This window comes from Cherax quadricarinatus, chromosome 4 (assembly GCF_038502225.1).
Source record: "Cherax quadricarinatus isolate ZL_2023a chromosome 4, ASM3850222v1, whole genome shotgun sequence".
Taxonomy (NCBI): domain Eukaryota; kingdom Metazoa; phylum Arthropoda; class Malacostraca; order Decapoda; family Parastacidae; genus Cherax; species Cherax quadricarinatus.
Genome location: NC_091295.1, coordinates 47,344,706 through 47,371,334, shown reverse-complemented (window position 1 = coordinate 47,371,334; position 26,629 = coordinate 47,344,706). Strand labels below are relative to the sequence as shown.

Genomic DNA, 26,629 nt, shown 5'->3' with positions numbered 1-26,629 from the left:
TATTTTTGCTTATTAATAGTGATAGAAATGAAGTATTGTTTTTATAATTATTAGTAGTATTAAAAGCGCTATTAATTTTATTAGTTTTAGTAATATGTTAAAAGCTCCAAATCCGAATGGGTCACGGAGCGGCAGTGAAACATCGTCTTGAGAGTGTTCCTTACGAAAGGTCAACTGGCATGGACCCCGCCCCTCGAGGCCGACCCTTGTGAAAAGTCGTGGCGCGAGCTTCCTCCCACAACACTGCCAGCAACAGAGCTTGGCATGCTCTCAGTTCATCCCCGGGTGCAGAGACCATCCCAGTGCGGACCATCCAGGCTCCTTGATGAAGGCGGCCTGAGCTTGCTGCCATCTGCAGCTCATAAGACTGCCATCCCCACGAGCCCCTTTGGGGCGGGGCAGATGGCAGACCAGAGGCCTAGCTTCTCCCTACGAGCCCCGTGAGGGCGGGGAATGTGGCTAGGCCTAGGGAGAGTTGGTCCCAAAGATGAGGGGGTATTTGTACCTCCTCCCATGGGAGACTTAGGTCTCGAGACACTCCCCAGATAGGGAGCCAAGGCCGGGTCACCACTACTTGGAAAAGACCCGGGCCGGGAGAGTACCGGCGAATAAAAAAAAAAAAAAAAAGTGTTAGCTGTCTTCCAGCGTGGCTTCCGTATGGAAAAAAAAATCTGGAAAAAAGATGAAGGTCACGAGAATTTTCAGAAACTAGGAAGGTTTGAAAGCCTCTCGTTCCGTACTTCGATGTCGAGATCGAAGCGTTGTTGGGGAAAGTTGGTTAGGCTAAACGTTATACTAGAAGAACCCCAGTTTCACTCCCGTGTAGGACGAAACGTGCGGTTAAATCTTCTGTACACCTGCTGCTCCTGTTCACCTAATAGCAAATACCTTGGCGATAGTTAAGATAAGATAAGATAAGATTTCGTTCGGATTTTTAACCCCGGAGGGTTAGCCACCCAGGATAACCCAAGAAAGTCAGTGCGTCATCGAGGACTGTCTAACTTATTTCCATTGGGGTCCTTAATCTTGTCCCCCAGGATGCGACCCACACCAGTCGACTAACACCCAGGTACCTATTTGCTGCTAGGTGAACAGGACAATAGGTGTAAGGAAACGTGTCGGAATTTCCACCCGCCGGGAATCGAACCCGGGCCCTCCGTGTGTGAAGCGGGAGCTTTAGCCACCAGACCACCCAGTGTTGTATCCTGGGGGAGGGCGAAGATGTGTAGTACACCTTACGGCTGGGTTTTAAAACGAGCTGAGGTTAGATAACAGCTCTTAGCCTGTAAGTGATCTGGGGTAGGATAGCAGGTCTTAGCCCGTAAATTCAGGGATTCAGGGGTGTAAAAAGCATTTACCATGTCCATAGACAGCATACCAGGTAAAGTGCTAAGGCTTTTCCTTATTACTGCACACAGTGATGGAGAAACCTTCTACACAGTGATGGAGAAGCCTTCTGTACAGTGATGGAGAAACCCTCTACACAGAGCTAAATATTGCTTTGATGGAGAAACCCTCTACACAGAGCTAAATATTGCTTTGATAAAAGCCCTAAACAGCCAAACACTGCCTTAAAAGCCCTAAATAGAGCGAAATGTTTCCCACTAACAAAGAGCTACAAAGCGAAACACTGCTCTTTTTATTAGATTTAGATTAGATTTTTTATTTTGACAAATTACATAATCAAAATAAAAAATCTAATCTAAATTTAAATCTAATAAGAAGAACTGTGTTTCGATTCGTAGCTCTTTGTTAGTGGGAGACATTTCGCTCTGTTTAGGGCTTTTTTTTATTTCCTTTCGTCGAATTTCTTACTTATCCAAATATTTCATGTAAAATCGAAGTTCTCAGACACTTAAAATTAATTATCGATTCTTTACAGTCACTGCGCAATAGAGAGATTATGAGCTTAAAGATTAAACTTGGACGATAAATCACGGCCCAACACCACTAGTCAATTTCTTTTGTGCCCGAGACAGATCACTTTATCCTCCTCACTCCGTATTTACAAAAAAAAAAATGCCAGTAATTCCAATTTTGAGTGTACGCCCTTGCAATGGAGGGCACGCGGGATCGAAACACTGTAGCCTAGTAACGTTAGTTAAACGGACAGAAGTACAACTAGTGTGACATTTGGCAACGTTTAGCTGTCCAGGAGCTTTGTCAAGACGTTACCACAATATAATTATACATTAGTTGCCTCTGTGTCCTTTTACCTAACATATTGTCGGTAATTCTTTCAGCATTATTACAGCCTAGTACACCTATAGCTTCTCCCGGCCAAAATATGCAAAATAAGAACAATGGCATATCAAAATTATTCTCTTTTGGAAAAGGTTACCATGATAGTTAAACTGGTGCTAAGAATGCCCAGAGTGGGCCAGCTACCTCGTCTCGCCCTTTTCCCAAGAACTTTTAAGAAAATGCTTAACGTTTTAGCCAGGCTCGGGTGGTAATGGAGCGGCCGCCATGGGCAGCAGGGATTGCCCAAGAGGGTAATTTTCTCCTGGTAGGATCTAAGTCATATTTGGGTGGGTACCTTTGGTGGGAAGAGGGAGGTAAGGGGAAGAGTGAAAATAAGGAAGGGGAAGAGTGAAAATAAGGAAGAGGAAGAATAGGAAGAAGGATAAAGAACGAGAAGATGAAGACGAGAATGTTGTGGGAACGATAGACAGACAATCAGGGATTTTCTGAATTAAAGTGGTTGTGTGTGTGTGTGTGTGTGTGTGTGTGTGTGTGTGTGTGTGTGTGTGTGTGTGTGTGTGTGTGGGCTAAGTTACGTTTGCGAGAGCCGAGCTCCAGTTCTTAGTTCTGCCTCTAAATTTTGGAACCAGAATTTAATTTCATTCTCCTGGATAATTCTGACCAGTGGCGGACCGATGTTTTTAGGGCCCTGAAGCTTGAACTGTTATGGGGGCCCCTTCTCATACAATGGACCCAGAATTTTTAAGCTATGTAGACTAAAGTGGCTTCTGGGGCCCGTCCGGGATTAGAGGCCCTTGAAGCTTAAGCTTCATAAGCTTCATAGCAGATCCGCTTCTGGTTCTGACTCGTACGCACAACCCATAGTGGTTCTATATTTTACCATGAACACTGGTTTCCTCTGACATGCTGTTCTCTCGTTTATTCCCCTACTACAATAACTCTGAACACAGCCTAACGTGTTCATAACTTGTCTGCTCAGCTTCATGCGTTCTCTTGCCTTGGTACCTTCACTGTTAATTAATCTATGCACAAATTAACTACACACACACTAGCACACGAAGTTAAGGGAGCCAGTATATATACGAGAGGAGGGTAGGGACGGGAGAAAGAGTGGTAGAAAAACAAAAGAAGGAAATGGTAGTGGAGGTAGTGAAAACCTGTTAGGCTTACGTTGTGTCCTTAAGTATTTTATATGTCGTATTTTATATGGTCTCGCAGAGTTTTTTTAATCGTGAAGAGCTAAACTCGCGTGGTTCGTTCAGTGCAAATAAAAGAAAAAAATATTTTTTTTTAACAAAATCCGGATACATCAGCAATCAATATACACTGTGGGTTGTGTATATCTCAGTATATATTAACCAAACATCAGCAATGCGCAGCTACCCTGTTTTTTTATCATAATTGTATAGGCAACTGTGTTTCCCTGTCATATTCCATCACACAGGCTGGTTTTCCCAGTGTTGAAATCTGACCTGGGAGACTTCAGTAGAGTAATGACGATAAATTAAAGTGTTCCACTGAAGGTTCAGTAGATATGGGAGTTCGCCTAAATGTCTTGAAAGCGCGCAATTTCTGTGGATTCCTTTTTATATCCCGCGAGTGATAATAACCCAGGATAAAGCCAGGCATTGTGGCTTATTTCTGTTGGGGTCCTTAGGTCCTCTTCCTTAGGAGGCAACCCACGACAGTTTACTAACACCCAGGGATACTCAGTACCTCGCCCAGAATTCGTCCATGGGTCGTTAAGTTTATTTATCATACGTACTGTACATTACCTAGGATAACTCAAAAAAGTCAAAATGAATTTTCTTTGTGATCCTTGTGAGCTGAAATCCACCTTGACTCACGAAATCATAATTTCACGATTGCACTGGTCTGGAGTTTTACTACTCACCATGGGTTTAACCCCATCCCGTTCCGTGGGCTGAGATCCACTGTTGCGCTACGAGACACCTAAGCAGAATTAGTCACCTTCATAGCTAATTGCATTTTCGATTTGCTTGTCAACAAATCTCGTCTTGTAAAGACCATAAAAGAAGTCATAAAGACTTCTTTGACTGTCGACAATTACCATGGCTTCACATCCGACTGTATCAGCGCCATTAAGACCAGTATTTAAAGTGATCCTCTCCTGCCCACTCGGTTCCAACCCTCTCTCAACCCTCGCTTTCCCCCAGCCTCCTACCACTCCGTGTAAAACACTGACCCCACTCTCTCAACGACTCAACGACCTCATCACCCGCGCTGTGAAGTGCCTTGTTATGGGTCGTTATTAGCCGAGGGTGGAAGGGTGACTTCCTCCATGACGACCACAACCACCCGCGTCCTGCCCTACTTGCATCGTCACCATTATTATCACGTCACACCCCACCAATACACAGAGCTACCACCATCACCACCGCATGGAGCTACCACCATCACCACCACACAGAGCCACCACCACACAGAGCTACCACCATCACCACCACACAGAGCTACCACCATCACCACCACACAGAGCTACCACCATCACCTCTACACAGAGCTACCATCATCACCACAACACAGAGCTACCACCACCATCACCACCACACAGAGCTACCACCATCACCACCACACAGAGCTACCACCATCACCTCCACACAGAGCTACCACCATCACCACCACACAGAGCTACCACCATCACCACCACACAGAGCTACCACCATCACCACCACACAGAGCTACCACCATCACCTCCACACAGAGCTACCACCATCACCACCACACAGAGCTACCACCATCACCTCCACACAGAGCTACCACCATCACCACCACACAGAGCTACCACCATCACCTCCACACAGAGCTACCACCATCACCACCACACAGAGCTACCACCATCACCTCCACACAGAGCTACCACCATCACCACCACACAGAGCTACCACCATCACCTCCACACAGAGCTACCACCATCACCACCACACACAGCTACCACCATCATCACCAACTCCACTGGTGATTGTTTGGATGCTGCAGTAACTACTTCCCACTTCCTCTGCCTCACCTCTTCCTGAGGAAGGTGAGGTAGGGGAATCCTTGGTGTTTTGAGTCGCCGCGTTTGTTGCAACAGATCATTTTTACCTTTGAGCTTGCTTGTTCGGCGTTTGTTGCCGCTAGGGGCGTCCCCAGATGTGTTTGTTGACCCAGAAGCTGTGTTTGTTGCCTCGGAGAAAGTCACGCGAGGACTGTGAACGAACTGCAACAGGCGTTAGTATGGCGGCTTATTATTGTTATCCCTTCCTGGCTAGGTTTACCCTTCCTTCCTGGCTAGGTTTACCCTTCCTTCCTGGCTAGGTTTACCCTTCCTTCCTGGCTAAGTTTACCCTTCCTTCCTGGCTAGGTTTACCCCTCCTGGCGAGGGGCTCCACTCCTTCCTGGTGATGGGCACTGAATTCAAATAACTGGACCTACCCTCCCCATTCCCTAGATCGACCTTCCTAACCTTTCCTTTCCCAGACGCTGTTGTCACTCACTGGGATCACGCATTTCAGTACTTAAGAACTGGACACATCAACAATGTGTTGATATCTTTATCTGTATGAAAGTGAGAACAAAAATTGTTCCCTAGTCACATTGAGTGGCTCCGGCACTGACGTGGGTCACGATGCAAGGGTAGGGAAGCCGATGGAAGTATGGTGGGCCATGGCACCATGGACCACTGGACGAATTGGCTTATTGCCGACAAATGGGAAAAAACACGCCTTGCAGAACATGCTGGCATTGTGACAGCGCTCTTGGTGGAGGTTTAACACTGCTGTGTATTGTTAGGTAAATAGCCATGAGCAATTAATGCAACATTTTACTGTGGCAACGTTTCGCTCTCCAATAAAAGGTCGCACTAACTGCACTAGTGTCCTCTCACCTAACACATTGCAACAACGGGTTGTAATATCTGTTTTCCTAAGTGCTGAGCTCAGTGTCCTCGTCTCTTACCTTGTCCCCTTTAATTTATCTTGTCTTCATTCTTTTTTTACTGTGCCACTGTTCTTCCCCCGTCTTCTCCTCCTCCTTCTTCCTCTCCTCCTGGAGTTGTCTAAGACGCGTCAACTTTCATCATGTGTTCACAGATTCTTGTGCCCTCTGTCTTGTCTCCTTCCTCTCGTTTTGTCCGTTTTTTCTTTGTCTACTTTACTATCAGTTATTACTGTTTTAAGCCTTATTCCTTTTTCTTAACTCTTAAGTTCCTTTCTCTTCCATTATTTCCCTTTTCTCTTCCTATTGGATTTCTCTTTCCCCTTCTATTTCATACATTTTTCTTTGAATTTCCTTCCACTTATTTTCATTTCCTTATCCACTTTCTTTCCTATATTTTTCTTCTAACTTGTGTTTATTTTCTTAACCTCTTTAATTGAGCGTTATATGTGGTGTTATGTACGGTGTTATATACGGTGTTATGTACGGTGTTATATATGGTGTTATGTATGGTGTTATGTACGGTGTTATATATGGTGTTATATATGGTGTTATTTGTGGTGTTATGTATGGTGTTATGCACGGTGTTATATACGGTGTTATATACGGTGTTATATATGGTGTTATGTATGGTGTTATGTATGGTGTTATATATGGTGCTATATATGGTGTAATATACGGTGTTATATACGGTGTTATATACGGTGTTATCGTGTGTATTATGGTGATAATGTGTTATAGTGTATGTGTTTTATGTTGTGGTGTCGTGTTATATTGTGTTTGTACTATGTGGTGCTATTGTGTGTAATGTGGAAGTATGTTGTATGTTTCATGTTGTGCTATTGTGTGTTAAGCGATGTTGTGGTGTCTTATGGAGTGTTACTGTGTGCTACGGGGTGTTAAGTGTTATGAGTATGTCTCTACTCACCAGAGTACTGGAATTCCACCTGAGTGCATGGTGAGAGAGAGAGAGAGAGAGAGAGAGAGATAGAGAGAGAGATAGACCAACAAGGTGACACGAAACCCACACGAAAATAAAAGGAAAAACAACCTTTTCCTTAACTTCTATATATCGTCTTAACATTCCTCTAACTCCTAACTCACTGTATGAACTGCTTCGTACGACCCATAACTACAGATCCATTAACTCTTAACTACCCTCGTCCAGCTATACGCCCGTTGCAACAACCCTAACTACTTTCCGTAACGGAGCTGGGTACTTTCCAACTACGCGATTTTAGAAGGTAATCAGTGTGGTCTGTGAAGTGTAAAATACGCACGCTCGGAATAATAGCTTGAAGCCATAGTGGCCGCGGAGAACGAGAGGGAAGGTGTGGGGGAGGTGTGTGGGTGTGGGGGAGGGGTGTTGGTGTGGGGGAGGTGTGTTGGTGTGGGGGAGGTGTGTTGGTGTGGGGGAGGTTTGTGGGGGAAGGTTGCTGGCGTTGGGGAGGTAGGGGGATGTTATGGATGTAGGGGAAGTGGGAGAAGGTTTGGCTGATGAGGTAAAAGCATTCTGAATGTCTTATAGATTGATTGTCACACGCCGCCACCACTATTACTACTACTACTACTACTGCTGCTACTACTGCTACTACTTCTACTACTGCTACTTCTACTGTTGCTACTTCTACTATTGCTGCTTTTACTACTTCTACTACTACTACTACTGCTGCTCTGCTGCTGCTACTGCTGCTGCTGCTGCTGCTGGCTGCCTCGCTGGGCTACCTCTTAACAAGCTGCTGCTGCAGCAGCTGCTGCTGCTGGCTGCTGCTGCTGCTGCTGCTGCTGCGGCGCTGCTGCTGGCAACGGCAGCAGCAGTTGCTGCAAGGCTGCTGCTGCTAGCGGCTGCTGCTGCTGCAGCAGCGGCGCTGCTGCCTGCAAGGCAGCGCTCGCTGCTGCTGCAAGGCGGCGCAAGCGCGCGGCTGCTGCTGCCTGCAGCGCTGCTGCGCTTGTTGCTGCTGCGGCAGGCGGCAAGCTGCTGCGCAGCTGCTGCTGCAGCAAGCTGCTGCTGCTGCTGCTGCTGCTGGCGGCGCCGGCAACAGCGCGGCTGCAGCAGCAGCGGCGGCGGCAGGCAAGCAGCAGCGGCGGCGCTGCGGCGCGGCTGCTGCGCCAGCAAGCGGCTGCTGCTGCGGCTGCTGCGGCGCTGCGTGCTGCTTGCTTTGCTTAACAGCACGGCGGCAGCTGCAGCGGCAACGCTGGCGGCGGCAGCGCTGCTGCGCTGCGCTGGCAGCGCGCAGCTGCTGGCGGCTGCGCGCGGCAGCAAGGCGCGCTGCTGGCGGCGCGGCAAGCTGCTGCTGCTGCTGCTGCTGCTGCTGCGGCGGCAGCAGCAGCGCAGCGGCAGCGCTGCTGCTGCTGCTGCTGGCAGCGCTGCTGCTGCTGGTTTGGCTGCTGCTCTGCTGCAACGCTGCTGCGGCTGCTGCTGCGGCGGCTGCTGCTGCAAGCAGCGGCATGCTGCTGCTGGCAGCGGCGCTGGCTGCTGCTGCTGCTGCTGCTGCTGCTGCTGCTGCGGCGGAACGCTGCTGGCGGCGGCGGCGCTGCTGCTGTAAGCGGCGCTGCTGCAGGCGGCGGCTGCTGCTGCTGCAGCGCGGCAACAGCTCGCAAGCAGCTGCTGCTGCTGCTGCTGCTGCAAGCGCTGCTGCGCTGCAGCAAGCGCTGCTGCTGCTGCTGCTGCTGCTGCTGCTGGTTGCCTGGCTGTGCGTATTGCGAAGCTAGCTGCTGCTGCTGCTGCTGCTGGCTGGTGCTGCTGCTGCTGCTGCTCTGCTGCTGCTGCTGGCTGAGCGCACCCGCTGCGCTGCTGGCTGCGCTGCTGCAAGCAGCAGCAGCTGCTGTGCTGCAACGCTGCTGCTGCTGCTGCTGCAGCAACGGCAGCTGCTGCTCGCAGCTGCTGCTGCTGCTGCTGCAGCTGCTGCTGCCCACTGCAGCTGCTGCTGCCCAACCTTGCTGCTGCTGCTGCTGCTGCTGCTGCTGCACGGCAGCAGCTGCTAGCTGCTGTTTCTGCTGGCTGCTACTGTTGCTGCTGCTGTTGCTGCTGTTGCTGCTGTTGCTGCTGCTCTGCTGCCAACTGCTGCTGTTGCTGCTGCTACTGCTAGCTGCTAGCATGCTGCTGCTACTCTCTTGCTGCTATTTGCTGCTGCTAGTTGCTAATGCTACTGCTGCTGCTGCTGCAGCAGCAACTGTTGCTGCTACTGCTGCTGCTGCCCAGCTTGCTGCTGCTGTTTCTGCTGTTTCTGCTGTTGCTGCTGCTGTTGCTGCTGCTGCAGCTGCTGCTGCTGCTGCTGCTGCTGCTGCTGCTGCTGCTGCTGCTGCACAGCACTTAACTTGCTAACAGCTGTTACTACTGGAATAATAATCATTGAAAAATTATATCGCAAGTTTTGTTGATAATATAATTATTGCCAAAGTTATTGAATTTAAACAATAATTAATCCTTAATAAGGGAAAACTTTTCTTAGGAGTGACAACTGGTGAAATTTTGTATAAATGTTTGGAAAATGTTGTTTCCCTATGTTTTGTTCCCACGAAATCCTCTTTAACTTTTTTCTTGTGCGGGATCTGAACTCCTAGAGTGAGATTCGAGCCTCCTTAAACTCCCATTTAGAGTGTTGGAACCTGTTGGTGTTTGATGCTTCTCTCGCAGATACACTTGTAAGGGATTTTTTTTCCTGTGGGAGAGAGGTTCTGTTATTACTAAAAGAAAGGTTATGACCATAGTGATCTTTTTCTTACTTGGTATTCTAGTTCCGTGAGATTTTAGCAGCAGTGAAGCCCTGAAATGGTATAATTACCTGAAAATTGAAGATTTCCAACCAGACTAGACCAGAGCTAAGTAGGATGAACTATGAGGGGAGATTGAAGGGCCTACGCCCTATGATAAAAGACAGGACTAGGAGAGACATGATAACGACGTATAAAATACTATGGGGAGAAGTTCGAGAGGGAGGAAACAGGTACACGAGGGCAAAGCTGGAAGTCAAAATCAAAGACGAGTCTCAGATGTTACGAAATATTTCCTCAACTTAAGAAGTTTTCAGATTGGAAAGCATGATCCATACATAGCTTCAAGACTAGATATGATAGAGCTCTCGAAGCAGAGAGAGAGAGAGAAGAGAAGAGAGAGAGAGATAGAGAGAGAGAGAGAGAGAGAGAGAGAGAGAGAGAGAGAGAGAGACCAGTAGTGGCTAGTTTGAGAAGCAGAGCCAGGAGCTGAGCCTCAATCCTTGTAACAACAAATAGGAGAAGTGAGTACACGGTGGTGTTACGTGTTCTACCCTTATAAAGCAAAGTTATATCTGATAGAGACTGTCAGAGGTCACATAGCTGAATGTGACCTCTCCTGTGACCTCTGGAAGGGAGGTATGAGACCACCTGATGAAAGAGGGAAGAGATGGGGAAGAGAAATTAGATGGAGAAGATAGACAAAAGCCTTGGTGAGTTATCAAGAAGGTAAGAAATTATCTGGAGAAGAAGGAAGATAGGATAACGTAGGCAAGATGCTAGATAAAGAGAGAGAGTTAAACCCGTAGGGGACATGCAGGGGGGATAAATAGAAATAATTAAGTCTGATCAGGTAACCTCCAGGTATCAAGGAATAAATGACACTAATACTGCATAAAGGCTCATTTTCTCACAGGATGAATGACACTGTCCAATAACCCCTTTCCACTGTAATGTGAAAAATAAAAAGCATATCAAAATCTAGTACTCTACCAGGTTACTCTAACCGCAAGAGCGTGAGTACCTACGAGTACTGAGGCTTCACTCTAGATTCTCAAGGAACCTGGCGTGGGGAGAATCACCCACACAACCCGAAAATAATGACTAGGTAGGTATACTTCCCACTGCCCGCCCCCCATTACTGGATTTCGAATTCATGACCCCTTGGTTTAGAGAGGAAATTGTAGTATGGTGAAATGCGTTCTGAAATACGCACGCGAGAGTGCAGATTTCAGAACGCACTCTAGAGTGGCACTCTGAAATGCCAACACTCGGCTTGTAGTAATAATAGTAATTATTAAAAACAAGAATTAAAATTTTTACGAAATCTATAGGGACGTGAGACCTTTGGTCCATCTACAGATCCGTGCTCTGGACCACTGATGCGTTCCATGGTATATTGGCCCGTGCTCTGGACCATTGACTCGTTCCATGGTCCATTGGCCCGCGTTCTGGTTCAGCGTATCGTGAGGAATGCTTAGTTATGTAGGAGGTTTATTGTCCTGTATTTCGCCTTAATAGTTGAGCCATTGTTTATCTTCTGTAAGAAAGGGATGTTGGCGAAGCCTTGCACTGACGTGGCGGAAACATCAACATTTCGCTCAGTTTCCTTCAGTCACTGCAACTCTGGCCAACATGAAGAAAAACCGTAGGTACAGAACCAGCTTTAATTGAGAAAAAAAGTGTTTGACTTTTTTGGACAGCTTTGCATCATCTTGCTTAAAAATGGTCTAAATGGACAGAAACGTTGTCTACGAGCGTAGATTTGATGCACAAATAACCCCTGCACATAAGCTTACGACGACGTTTCGGTCTGATTTGCACCGTTTACAAAGTCGGACCCGAACTCCGTCGTAAGCTGCTCTCTCCCATGTGCGGGATATTTGTGTGCTGTTCCAGTCAAGGTGATGTGTTGTTACGTTCTTCGTAGATTTGATTTGTTCCAGCCACGATACTGGAACCTGATTTTTATTTTTGAAATGGGGGAAAGGGATGAAAATCCAGGCTTTTTTTTAGGCCAGCGGATGTTTGACCAATGAAGCATTGATCATACGACGAAGACCAATCTCAGTGACCAATTGTCCTGTTTTCTGACGAACGATACACCGTCAACACACTCGGTTGTTATTGCACTGAGCTCACACATTGAGGTCTGTGGTTCGATCCCTGGTATGTGTGGAAACATAAGGGGGTGTTTCCTTAAAACACCTACTCTCCCTGTTCACCTAGCAGTAAGTAGGTACCGACTGGCACCGAAATGCTCTGCATAACGAGGGGCTTTCTGTATAGTATGTCACTGCTGTCAGCTATGGTCTGTGTAAGTTGCATCATGTACTTGTATAAATAAAGATTATTATTATTATTATTATTATTATTATTATTATTATTATTATTATTATTATTAATATTATTATTATTATTATTATTATTATTATTATTATTATTATTATTATTATTATTATTATTATTATAATAATAATAATAATAATAATAATAATAATATTAATAATAATAATAATAATAATAATAATTATTATTATTATTACTTTGTGTTTGAACATTATCATAGGCAATTTCTAGCTTCCCTCTGCCTACCGTTGTTAGTCCCTTCCTGTTTACCGTTGTTACAGCCCCTTCCTGCCTACCGTTGTTACAGCCCTTTCCTGCCTACCGTTGTTACAGCCCCTTCCTGCCTACCGTTGTTACAGCCCCTTCCTGCCTACCGTTGTTACAGCCCTTTCCTGCCTACCGTTGTTACAGCCCTTTCCTGCCTACCGTTGTTACAGCCCCTTCCTGCCTATCGTTATACCAGCTCTTCCGTTTATCCTTTCCTCCCTTTCACCTGTGATTTAGCAAGTTCTCTTGCCTTTCCCTTCCTTCCTTCCTTCACAAATATTTATGAAGTTTTCAACGCAACAAATGCATTTTTTCCTTTTGTCCTGCAGCGCCACTTTCTCTCTCTCTCTCTCTCTCTCTCTCTCTCTCTCTCTCTCTCTCTCTCTCTCTCTCTCTCTCTCTCTCTCTCTCTCTCTCTCTCTCTCTCTCTCTTATTTACTCGCTTTCTTCTTCCTTTACCGTGGCTGCTGTTCCTCACCTTCCTATTTATCTTCCGGTTTTGTTTCAATTTCACTAATTCTTTTTTTCTACTCTGCTTTATCTTTCCTTGCGCCTTTGTTCGTAATTAATCTCTCTCTCTCTCTCTCTCTCTCTCTCTCTCTCTCTCTCTCTCTCTCTCTCTCTCTCTCTCTATCTATCTATCTATCTCTCTCTCCTAGTCACACCCCATTTCCTTTTTTTTCTTTTTCTCTTCTTCTGCTGCTCCCAGTCTTTCATTATCAAAATTTAGTGTTTGTCGTTTCTCCTCCATTTACTCTGTGATTCACTATACCTTTTCTTTATTTACCGTTTCCCGTTTACACTTTCATCTCTTTCTTTGTCTCTCCGCCGTTTTTTGTTTAGGGTTACTCTTCCTCCCTCCCCCCCCTCTCTCTCTCTCTCTCTCTCTCTCTCACTCTCTCTCTCTCTCTTTCTCTCTCTCTCTTTTACACAGGATTTTACAAGGTTAGGTTAAGGATTCCTAACTTTATTGACAAGCTAAGAGCTGTTACCTACATAAGCTCACTTCAAAGTATTTTTATTGTTATGAGACATATAAGTAGGGAACAGGATGAAGTTGGAGCCATCTGTGGGCCAGTATTTTCATTTGATCAACGGCCTTTATCTCGTTGACATCATTATGTTGTACGAATGTGTTCCATACTCGAGTCATCCTGGGTATATATGATCTCAGATGGAGTGATGTTCTGTAGAAGGGTACAGCCAGAGTGAAGTTGCTGCTTTCTGCCCGTCTTGTGGTATAGAAACTTGCTTCTCGCTGTCCTCGAAGTGGATCCAAGTGTGGTACTTTGACAACATTGGCCTTGTACATAACAGTAAGGCCACCCACATCCCTCTTGTGTTGAAGGCTCTGCTGAAATGATAGATCTATCCAGGATTGGTCCAGGCGAGAGATGAGACGTCTTGCTCTGTTCTCTGTCAAGCAGTTGCAGATGAGGGGAAGGGCAGGCAAACCAAGAAAGTGGAGCATACTTAATGTGTGAGCGTACCTGTGCCTCATACAGAATCTTGCAACCCTTACTGTCAAGCAGATGCGAGATACGGCGAAGTACTGTAAGCTTCCTGGCTGCCTTGTTTGCAAGATTTACAATATGGTTCTTCATGGTCAGTTTGGAGTCAAATTTCACCCCAAGGATATCAACTTCTTCCCCAGGTACCAACACCCTCCCCCCCATTCATCCTTACTACTGCACCGGCATTACCATCATGGTACCTAGAGACCATCATTTGCGTTTTCTCAGGTGCAAATGTTACCTGCCATCTGCTTCCCCAAGCTAATATAGCTCTCAGCTGGTGATTTGATGTAGCTTAAAGCAACTGGCATTTCTTCTCTTGGATAAGTGAATGTCAGTGTACAGTCGTCTGCATATGCATGTGATTCTGGGATGAGATGAAGAAGGTCGTTGAAGTAGACATTCCATAACAATGGTCCCAGCACGCTTCCTTGTGGAACACCTGCCCCAATAGGATGTCTTGCTGATTCCGTTCCACTGAGAACTACCCTTAGAGATCTACCATGAAGATAATCACTGAGGAGACATAACGTTGAGCCTGCAATTCCCAGTGCTTGCAGTTTTGCTAAGAGGCCCTGGTGCCACACCCGGTCGAAAGCACCAGCAATGTCCAGTGCTACCACACAGCTGACTTTGGATTCATCCAGTGACTGGTGCCACTTAGTGGAGAGGTTTAACAACAGATCAGCAGGCAGAGTAACCTTTCCTGAAACCATATTGACGATCACAAAGTAGTGAGTGGTAGTCAAAAACTCTGTCATTTGTCTTGAGATTATTGTCTCAAGGATCTTACCAGTGATTGACAGGAGTGACACTGGTCTGTAGTTGCTGATTTTTGCTCTGCTCTTCTTTTTGTGAACAGGGACTAAATTTGCCTCTTTCCACAGAGAAGGTCATTTTCACTGTACTAGGCAATGCTGAAAGATGCGAGTTAGAGGTGCTGCTAGCTGGTCAGTACATTTTCTCAACAATCTTGGGTTCAACTTGTCTGGGCCCACAGCCTTTTCTTGGTCAAGCGATTTAAGAAGGAAATGCACCTCCTCCTGCCTTATTGTCACCAATGACAGTTTTGATACAGTTCTTGCAGCTAGCAGCTTGTAGCTCTCTCTCTCTCTCTCTCTCTCTCTCTCTCTCTCTCTCTCTCTCTCTCTCTCTCTCTCTCTCTCTCTCCCTCTCGTTATATAATCTCCCTTCAGGACTCTCACTGGGTACCAAAAACACACACACACACACACACACACGTAGTTTTAAGGTGGTTAGTCCCTCAAAACTACATCTTCAAGGGTGATGGACTGATTACAGCGTGTCTACATCTCTACTGCTTCTGCTGCCTCTGTATTTGACTGAAGAAGCCTACTGTGTAAGCGAAACGTTTCGGAATCAAGATACCTAAATGTTGCACATACGTCTTTTTAACTTATAATATCGTGCGTGAATTAAACAGCTAACCCTCATTGCTTTTCAGGTTAACGATGTTTAATGTGAACATGAACTCGTTGAACAGGTGAGTGTATGCACAATCACCGATGTACTGATGGCCTCTTGGGAAACTGGCTTCAGTGGTGTTATTAACCACCTCATTGAACCACTTTGAGGAAGAACAAAGTAAAGTGACGTTATTGGCGGTTGCAATATGGCGACTTCCGACCGAGTGGCGCCCGTGTAAACAATGGCTTCCGGGAAGTTTAGTGTCGGTTTTATGCGAAAGTTATTCTTAAGTCCTGGAATCTGAGAAAAAAACACAAAATGTTTCCCTCGAGGACATTACTAGATTACCAGAGTTTGGAAATAGTGATGATTGACTTGTGAGAAGAGAATCTTTGAGCCATGTTTGTATACTGTGAGGCGGATTGAGAGAGTTCTGAGGGATGCACTCAGCTCTGGCCATGACCGTCCATCGCTCCAAGTCGCTGCCAGGAGCCAATGGTGGCGAGTGGGTCGCTGAAGACGATTCCGTGGCGTCACGTTCTGGAGGTTCAGCCGGAGCCAGGGACTCCGGAGTTGTGGTTGTGGCTTCCGACCATCCTTCCTTCGCCTCGGATGCCCACTCCTCCCTCCTTGGAGACTTGCCCTCCGGAGTGATCATGTCCGAGCTGCCTTCCGAGGAAGTGCCGGCCGAAAAGCAGGTCCCGGGGGATGAAGTCTGCAAAAAGGAAACCATAGGACGGCACTACTACCCTGAAGGAGGGTGGGGCTGGGTTGTGCTGCTCATGGCCCTGCTGGTCCATGTGGCCTCCCATGGCCTCCACCAGGCGGCCGGTATCCTCATCCTCCACACCATGAAGCAGTTCCCAGACGAGTCTCTCATTGCGGCAAGTAAGTCTTCATTTTGAGTTGGGTTGTGACGGGTCATTTGTTACTCAGTCTTTACTCCCGTCTTGTGTCCTTCCTCCAATCCTCCATCCCTTTCGTCCTCCCTCCCGTTCGTTCATCTCCCGCTAATCCCTCCCATTAATCTATCCCCCAATCAATCTATCCCTTCTATCCCTTACTCTCATTCTATTCACTTCAAGTTCTTTACTCGTACGTCTTCCCCAGAACGTTTGAGATCGCGCCAGCCTACCATAATATATCCTTAGTAATTAAATAATTTTATTTAGGTACAGGCACACACAAGTGCAATTATCATACATACTGTAAAATACCTAAGATAACCCCAAAAATTCACACAAAGTGACTTGTTTCCAGTGGGTTCCTGGCTTAATTTCCATTGGGGACCCTTGCTTAATTTCCGTTAGGGGTCCTTGCTTTATTTCCAATGGGGTCCATGTTTTATATCCATTGGGGTCATTGCCTTATTTCCACTGGGGTCCTTGCCTTATTTCCATTGGGGTCCTTGGCTTATTTCTATTGGGTCTTTGATTTATTTCCACTGGGGTCCTTGATTTATTTCCATTGGGGTCCTTGACTTATTTTCATTGTCTCCTTGATTTATTTTCATTGGGATCCTTGACTTATTTCCATTGAGTTCCTTGATTTATTTCCATTCCACTGGGGTCCTTGGCTTATTTCCACTGGGATCCTTGATTTATTTCCGTTAGGGTCCTTGACTTATTTCCATTGTCTCCTTGATTTATTTTCATTGGGGTCCTTGACTTATTTCCATTGAGTTCCTTGATTTATTTCCATTCCACTGGGGTCCTTGACTTATTTCCACTGGGGTCCTTGATTTATTTCCATTAGGGTCCTTGACTTATTTCCACTGGGGTCTTTGATTTATTTCTGTTGGGGTCCTTGCCTTTCCATTGGGTCCTTGATTTATTTCCACTGGGGTCCTTGATTTATTTCCACTGGGGTCCTTGACCTATTTCCATTCCACTGGGGTTCTTGATTTATTTCCATTGGGGTCCTTCACCGTCTCTAACTTGCCAAAAAAAAAATCACAAGTTTTAATTATTTTTGTACCCACTAAGAACTTACGCTGCCTCAGCTGCCACAAGAATCCAACAACCGAACAGGGAACATAGTCTGAATAAATTGTAAACAATACAAGTGCATTAGAGGAAAACGGAATAAAATACCGACACGATGGAAAAGAAATAGATGCAAATGATCGCATAATACTGTATTTGTGTCTTTATTTTTCGTAATTACATTAGATATAACCTCCTAAATAAAAGTTTCTGAATAGTTAAATCAGTATTTCGAGATAAAAATTGTCAACGTTTGTCATTTCTGTCTTAAGATCTTGACCATAAACTGAGAAGCACAACAAATGTGTTTCAGTATATGTTCTTAGCTGGTTATAGTTATTTTTTTTTTAATTCGATAAGTTTATGGTAGTTTTTAAGAGCTTTTTCTGGTTTGTAAAATGTAACAAAGTCTCTTAAAATTGTTTTGTCGCGTAACTACGAACAGTGAAGATGGAACACCAACGTAACTGTTGTTGTAACTACAAACACTGTAGACGCTACACCACCAGCGTAACTCTGCTGCTGTAACTACCAACACTATAAACAGGACACCACCAACATAACTCTGATCTTGTAACTACCAACTTAACTCTTCTACTGTAACTATCAGTTAGATAGTGCTGTAAACTGTTTGCCAATTAAGGCCTCCCTCTGGCCGAAAATTGTACCAATGCCTTATATGCAAAATTCCGGGAAGTAATGTTGACACTAGGTTCAGCATCGCTCTATAAACCTGTCAGTGTGTGAGATATGCCAGCTACTTTATCAGCAGTGTGTGTGTGTGTGTGTGTGTGTGTTTCACACACACACACACACACACACACACACCTGGTCTGTACAGGCTGCAGGCCTGGTCCAGCAACTGGCTCCTGGAATTCAACAACACCAAGTGCAAAGTCATGAAGATTGGAGAAGGGCAAAGAAGACCACAGATGGAGTACAGTCTAGGGGGCCTGAGCCTACAAACCTCACTCAAGGAAAAGGATCTTGGGGTGAGTATAACACCGGGCACATCCCCTGAGGCGCACATCAACCAAATAACTGATGCAGGATACGGGAGTCTGACAAACCTAAGAACATCATTCCGACATCATTCAGGACTCTGTACACTGTGTACGTTAGGCCAATATTTTAGTAAGCAGCGCCAGTTTGGAACCCTTACCTAGCCAAGCATGTAACTAAACTAGAGAAGTGCAAAGGTTTGCAACAAGATTAGTCAAAGAGCTAAGGGGTATGTCCTAGGAGGAGAGGTTTAGGGAAATAGACTTGACGACACTGGAAGACAGGAATGGTAGGGATGATATAATAACGAGATATAAAATACTGAGAGGAATCGATAACGTGGACAAAGACAGGATGATCTAGAGATGGGTCACAGCATCAAGGGGTCACAGTTGGATGTTGAAAACTCAGATGAACCACAGGGATGTTAGAAAGTATTTCTTCAGTCAGAGTTGTCAGGAAGAGGAATAGTTTGGGTAGTGATGTAGTGGAGGCAGGATCCATACATAGCTTTAAGACGAGGTATGATAAAGCTCATGGAGCGGGAAGAGTGTCCAAGTAGCGGCCATTGGAAAGGCGGGGCCAGGAGCTGTGAATCAACCCCTGCAACCACAACTAGGTGAGAACACCATAGAGTGGTCAGGAAGTGGAACGACCTAGACAGCGAAGTGGTAAAGGAGAGATCCATCCATAGGTTTAAGAATAGGTACGACAGGGCTCACGACGCCAGGAGAGAGCGAATCCAGTAGCGGCCAGAGGAAAGGCCGGGCCAGGAGCTGGAAAGGCGGGGCCAGGAGCTGCAACTCTAATGAAATTTTATGATAGCCTTAAACGCAGGACGCGAAAAATAGCCCCATGTTTGTTTTCCTTCCTGCCGTCCAGACCTGCCATCCAGACCTGCCGTCCAGACCTGCCGTACAGACCTGCCATCCAGACCTGCCGTCCAGACCTGCCATCCAGACCTGCCGTCCAGACCTGCCGTACAGACCTGCCATCCAGACCTGCCGTCCAGACCTGCCATCCAGACCTGCCGTCCAGACCTGCCGTCCAGACCTGCCATCCAGACCTGCCATTCAGACCTGCCATCCAGACCTGCCATCCAGACCTGCCATCCAGACCTGCCATCCAGACCTGCCATCCAGACCTGCCATCCAGACCTGCCATCCAGACTTGCCATCTAGACCTGCCATCCAGACCTGCCGTCGAGACCTGCCATCCAGACCTGCCATCCAGACCTGCCGTCCAGACCTGCCATCCAGACCTGCCATCCAGACCTGCCATCCAGACCTGCCATCCAGACCTGCCATCCAGACCTGCCATCCAGGCCTGCCATTCAGACATGCCATCCAGACCTGCCGTCCAGACCTGCCATCCAGACCTGCCGTCCAGACTTGCCGTCCAGATTTGCCATCCACACTTGCCATCCACACTTGCCATCCACACTTGCCATCCACACTTGCCATCCAGACCTGCCATCCAGACCTGCCATCTAGACTTGCCATCCAGACCTGCCATCCAGACCTGCCATCCAGACCTGCCATCCAGACCTGCCGTCCAGACCTGCCATCCAGACCTGCCATCCAGACTTGCCATCCAGACTTGCCATCCAGACTTGCCATCCAGACCTGCCATCCAGACTTGCCATCCAGACCTGACATCCAAACTTGCCATCCAGACTTGCCATCCAGGCTTGCTATCCAGACTTGCCATCCAGACCTGCCATCCAGACTTGCCATCCAGACTTGCCATCCAGACTTGCCATCCAGACCTGCCATCCAGACCTGCCATCCAGACTTGCCATCCAGACTTGCCATCCAGACTTGCCATCCAGACTTGCCATCCAGACCTGCCATCCAGACTTGCCATCCAGACTTGCCATCCAGACCTGCCATCCAGACCTGCCATCCAGACTTGCCATCTAGACCTGCCATCCAGGCTTGCCATCCAGACTTGCCATCCAGACCTGCCATCCAGACTTGCCATCTTGACCTGCCATCCAGACCTGCCATCTTGACCTGCCATCCAGACCTGCCATCCAGACCTGCCATCCAGACCTGACATCCAAACTTGCCATCCAGACTTGCCATCCAGACCTGCCATCCAGACTTGCCATCCAGACCTGCCATCCAGACCTGCCATCTTGACCTGCCATCGCAGATAAATAAAAAAATCGAAGACAATTTTGAAAATGAGTCTCGGGTTCCCATCTCATTTCTTTTATTAAATCTAACAGTCGTTCAGAAATCTTCAAATAAAAATATGGAAGTTATTTGCTTTCCATTGCATTATTATATACATTGAGAAGCGCTAAATCCGTAAATACTCAGTGAATTTTTCATATGTTTTAAATAGGAGCTATGCAATGTTGCGAGTCAGCAACAGATAGGAGGGGAAATTCTCTGAGACAAAGCAGAAGGTATCAGTGGCGACCCATGTCACATGGGTCGCTATATATATACGTACATATGCAGGACAGGCCACGGGGGAGGGGAGGTTGAAATCTTTACCTCAAGCACTTTCACAATTCTCAGTGCGTCATCAGGAGCTGTGCAATGTTGCAAGGCAGCAAGCAAAGCAGGGAGAGAGGTCTCAGAGTAGCGTAGGTGTCACCGGCCACGGTTACCCTTAGAATACGTGTACATATATATATATATATATATATATATATATATATATATATATATATATATATATATATATATATATATATATATATATATATATATATATATGCTTAACAGTTCGCAAACAGGAGAAATTATTTACAAACATTATCTCTCAGGCCAAAGCAGGGTTCGAACCTACCTTCTCTAGTGAGCCAGATCCCGGTTATATAAGCATGGGCGCCTAGCTGGGATCTGGCAGAGTGAAGAAGGTACTACGTATTTTGATGCGGAGAGTGTAGGTTCGAATCCTGCTGTGGACTGAGAGATAATATCTTATTTATATATATATATATATATATATATATATATATATATATATATATATATATATATATATGTTGTGTGTGTCTGTATGTTTTAAACGCGTAATGACTCTGGAAAAAGAAATTAATCAAGTGTTTTATAGGGCATCAACATGTACAAAGATGTAATTGTTTTAATCTCTCTTGTTGACTTGCAACTTTGCAACATTTACGGTCTGTTATACCTGGAACTGCGTCACTAAAATGAAATGAAGAGCAGATGTGTTAAACTTGGAGAGGTAATCAAGGTGTGACGAGAACTGACACGTCTGCAAGAGGTCGGTCTCTGGGCACTTCAGAGTGACTTGAGTCTGGTCAGGGGCTCTTGATTCGAGAAACTGGATTTTCATTCTTGGATCGAACCTTAATGCTTTCCATTTTCCAGGCGCTGTATGACCCCCTTCAGGTTTAGCACTTCCTCTTGAATTGATTAAAAAAAAATATCGTTCGGGAACACAAAACAGTTTGATATTCTTCATGTCTTCCTTCACAGGCTGTGCCTTGATATTGATGAAGAGCTCTTGATCCACAGAACAGAAGGTACATTCTCCCTCACCGTAAAACCTGAGTATCTCTTTCCCAAGCTAGGGTTAAATCCATAATTGATTGTACTGCCTCTGTATTAATATTAATTAAAGAATAATCTCTTAGACACCCCGCAGTTAATGTAAACGGAAGCCCTTAGAATTATTCTTGATTCTCCTAAAACTACCGGTCTTTTATTCCTAAAACTATCGGTTTGTTACGAGAATTTGACCTCTTTTCAGTGAAGATACAAAGTTTTTTAATACTGAGGAGTATGGAACTGTTACTGCCTCACTGATTCGTTCCAGAACAGTTTGACTTTGACAGCATCCTGGAACACGGCGTTCATCCTGTGTGGCAGTTCCTTGCCCTAACAGTGGCAGTAATTGAGCAGTTTGTGGCCTGGACTTATATTGCTGTCATAAACGACACACCAAGCACTGCGTTGGTGTGTTGAGTAAAACTGTCCTCTCAGTGCTGAACTTTGACGCTAAAGCCTAGCTTGAAAGCGTACGACCTGCGTCAAAATGCTGCTGCACTCTCCACGTGAGGCAAGCGGCGTCAAGGCTTCAGCTCTGCACCTTCTTGTTAACAAGCTACAGACTTTCTTCCTATCGTCTGTTAAGTGTCCTCCTGTTTTAATAAAAGAGGAGTGCTGAATGAACATAAAAGGTCACTCATACCTTAGCAAACTAATGCATACAGTGAGTATATAATTTGCTTAATGTATTTCATAACATAACAGCTCAGCAGCCTTTATTGTGGAAATTATTTGTAAATTTCCGATTCAATATCATACACTATATATATATATATATATATATATATATATATATATATATATATATATATATATATATATATATATATATATATATATATATGTCGTGCCGAATAGGCAGAACTTGAGATCTTGGCTTAAATAGCAACGCTCATCTTGCCATATAAGACAAGTGAAAATTTGTGTATGCAATAATTTTGCCAAAATCATTCTGAACCTAACGAAAAAAATATATTTCACTGTGTTTGTTTAGTATTAAATTACTGTAAACAAATCTAAAATATATTTAGTTGGGTTAGGCTAAAATAAATTGCTCTTGTTATAATAAGGTTAGGTAAGTTTTCTAAGTTCCTTTTGGTGCAAAATTATAAATTTTTACATCAACAATAATGAAAAAAATATATCTTTAAACGTATAGGAGAAAATTTTAGAAAAGACTTAATTGTAAATGAGTTCTTGCTAATTGACCAGTTTTACATATTCGGCACGACATATATATATATATATATATATATATTTTTTTTTTTTTTTTTTTTTTTTTTTTTTTTTTTTTTTTTTTTTTTTTTTTTTTCAACAAACCGGCCGTATCCCACCAAGGCAGGGTGGCCCAAAAAGAAAAACGAAAGTTTCTCTTTTTAAATTTAGTAATTTATATATATATATATATATATATATATATATATATATATATATATATATATATATATATATATATATATATATATTACAAACACTCACAAAAATATTATTGAGGACATTGTCTTAATCAACAGGGTAATAAAATTACCAAGTCTGTGCACTTCAAAATAGTTATATACATATTTATATATATTGCTCGATCATTTACCTTCTCTATAAGACTTATCACTAGTGATTATCTTCCACTGATTCCATAATTAGACATTGATTCATATGTTTAGACCGGGTGTCTTACCCACTTACCAAAAGTGAGAGATATCAGCACCTTCACGAGGCTCTGAACCATCCACGTAGTGCCACATTTACGAGGCTCTGTGCCATCCACGAAGTGTCACATTTACGAGGCTCTGTACCATCCACGTAGTACCACATATACGAGGCTCTGTACCATCCACGTAGTGCCACATTTACGAGTTTCTGTGCCATCGACGTAGTGCCACATATACGAGGCTCTGTACCATCCACGTAGTGCCACATTTACGAGGCTCTGTGCCATCCACGAAGTGTCACATTTACGAGGCTCTGTACCATCCACGTAGTACCACATTTACGAGGCTCTGTGCCATCCACGAAGTGTCACATTTACGAGGCTCTGTACCATCCACGTAGTGCCACATTTACGAGGTTCTGTGCCATCCACGTAGTGCCACATTTACGAGTTTCTGTGCCATCGACGTAGTGCCTCATTTACGAGTTCCTGTGCCATCGACGTAGTGCCACATTTACGAGGCTCTGTACCATCCACGTAGTGCCACATTTACGAGGCTCTGTGCCATCCACGAAGTGTCACATTTACGAGGCTCTGTACCATCCACGTAGTACCACATTTACGAGGCTCTGTGCCATCCACGAAGTGTCACATTTACGAGGCTCTGTACCATCCACGTAGTGCCACATTTACGAGGCTCTGTGCCATCCACGAAGTGTCACATTTACGAGGCTCTGTACCATCCACGTAGTGCCACATTTACGAGGTTCTGTGCCATCCACGTAGTGCCACATTTACGAGTTTCTGTGCCATCGACGTAGTGCCTCACTTACGAGTTCCTGTGCCATCGACGTAGTGCCACATTTACGAGGCTCTGTACCATCCACGTAGTGCCACATTTACGAGTTTCTGTGCCATCGACGTAGTGCCACATTTACGAGGCTCTGTACCATCCACGTAGTGCCACATTTACGAGTTTCTGTGCCATCGACGTAGTGCCACATTTACGAGGCTCTGTACCATCCACGTAGTGCCACATTTACGAGGCTCTGTACCATCCACGTAGTGCCACGTTTACGAGGCTCTGTACCATCCACGTAGTACCACATTTACGAGGCTCTGTGCCATCCACGTAGTGTCACATTTGCGAGGCTCTGTACCATCCACGTAGTGCCACATTTACGAGGCTCTGTGCCGTCCACGTAGTGTCACATTTACGAGGCTCTGTGCCGTCCACGTAGCACCACATTTACGAGGCTCTGTACCATCCACGTAGTGTCACATTTACGAGGCTCTGTACCATCCACGTAGCACCACATTTACGAGGCTCTGTACCATCCACGTAGTGTCACATTTACGAGGCTCTGTACCATCCACGTAGTGTCACATTTACGAGGCTCTGTACCATCCACGTAGTGTCACATTTACGAGGCTCTGTACCATCCACGTAGTGCCACATTTACGAGGCTCTATGATATCCACGTAGTGCCATTTACGAGGCTCTGTGCCGTTCACGTAGTGCCACATTTACGAGGCTCTGTGCCATCCACGTAGTGCCACATTTACGAGGCTCTGTGCCATCGACGTAGTGCCACATTTACGAGGCTCTGTACCATCCACGTAGTACCACATTTACGAGGCTCTGTGCCATCCACGTAGTGTCACATTTGCGAGGCTCTGTACCATCCACGTAGTGCCACATTTACGAGGCTCTGTGCCGTCCACGTAGTGTCACATTTACGAGGCTCTGTGCCGTCCATGTAGTGTCACATTTACGAGGCTCTGTACCATCCACGTAGTGTCACATTTACGAGGCTCTGTGCCGTCCACGTAGTGTCACATTTACGAGGCTCTGTGCCATCCACGTAGTGTCACATTTACGAGGCTCTGTACCATCCACGTAGTGTCACATTTACGAGGCTCTGTACCATCCACGTAGTGCCACATTTACGAGGCTCTGTGCCGTTCACGTAGTGCCACATTTACGAGACTCTGTGCCATCCACGTAGTGCCACATTTACGAGGCTCTGTGCTATCCACGTAGTGCCACATTTACAAGGCTCTGTGCCATCCACGTAGTCCCACATTTACGAGGCTCTGTGCCATCCACGTAGTACCACATTTACGAGGCTCTGTGCCATCCACGTAATGCCACATTTACGAGGCTCTTTGCCATCCACGTAGTACCACATTTACGAGGCTCTGTGCCATCCACGTAATGCCACATTTACGAGGCTCTGTGCCGTCCACGTAGTACCACATTTACGAGGCTCTGTGCCGTCCACGTAGTACCACATTTACGAGGCTCTGTGCCATCCACGTAGTGCCACATTTACGAGGCTCTGTGCCGTCCAAGTAGTACCACATTTACGAGGCTCGGTGTCATCCACGTAGTGCCACATTTACGAGGCTCTGTGCCGTCCACGTAGTGCCACATTTACGAGGCTCTGTGCCATCCACGTAGTGCCACATTTACGAGGCTCTGTGCCATCCACGTAGTGCCACATTTACGAGGCTCTGTGCCGTCCACGTAGTACCACATTTACGAGGCTCTGTGCCGTCCACGTAGTACCACATTTACGAGGCTCTGTGCCATCCACGTAGTGCCACATTTACGAGGCTCTGTGCCGTCCACATAGTACCACATTTACGAGGCTCTGTGCCATCCACGTAGTGCCACAGTCGGTCATCTGTTCAGTCTGAGAATCAAACTCTTCTTATTTAATTTAACCCCAACTCTGCTTGAGTGAGATTGACATATGCAGAATGGGTGTCATCTCTGGGAGGATCAAACTCTGTTGCACTGGCTAACTCATGCTGTAATTGAGGCAAATCTGAATTAGTAGTTACAAATGATACTTGAGGATTTCTCAATACCTGTCGTGTACGTAGGGAATAACGACATTCAGGTTGATCGTCTGACTGAGTCTCAGAGGTAGAGATTACAGGATCAGGAGGATTGTCAGAGTCTGTCACATTACTAACTGGTATACTCTTCTGCTAGGAGTACCCAACTCGGCTGTTCGATACAGTAATTCTTGGTTCATG

General features: G+C 45.6%; 1 protein-coding gene across 4 annotated transcripts in view; it reads left to right on the top strand.

Annotated features, from left to right (window-relative positions):
• Positions 1 to 26,629, top strand: part of LOC128695364 (monocarboxylate transporter 12) — a 406,948-nt gene that overhangs the window by 208,140 nt on the left and 172,179 nt on the right. For all 4 annotated transcript variants that reach the window (XM_070096444.1, XM_070096450.1, XM_070096439.1 and 1 more), the window contains exon 2: positions 15,451 to 16,301. In XM_070096444.1, coding sequence (XP_069952545.1) covers positions 15,854 to 16,301 — 448 coding nt within the window. In that variant the 5' untranslated portion in view covers positions 15,451 to 15,853. The remainder of the gene's footprint in view (positions 1 to 15,450; positions 16,302 to 26,629) is intronic.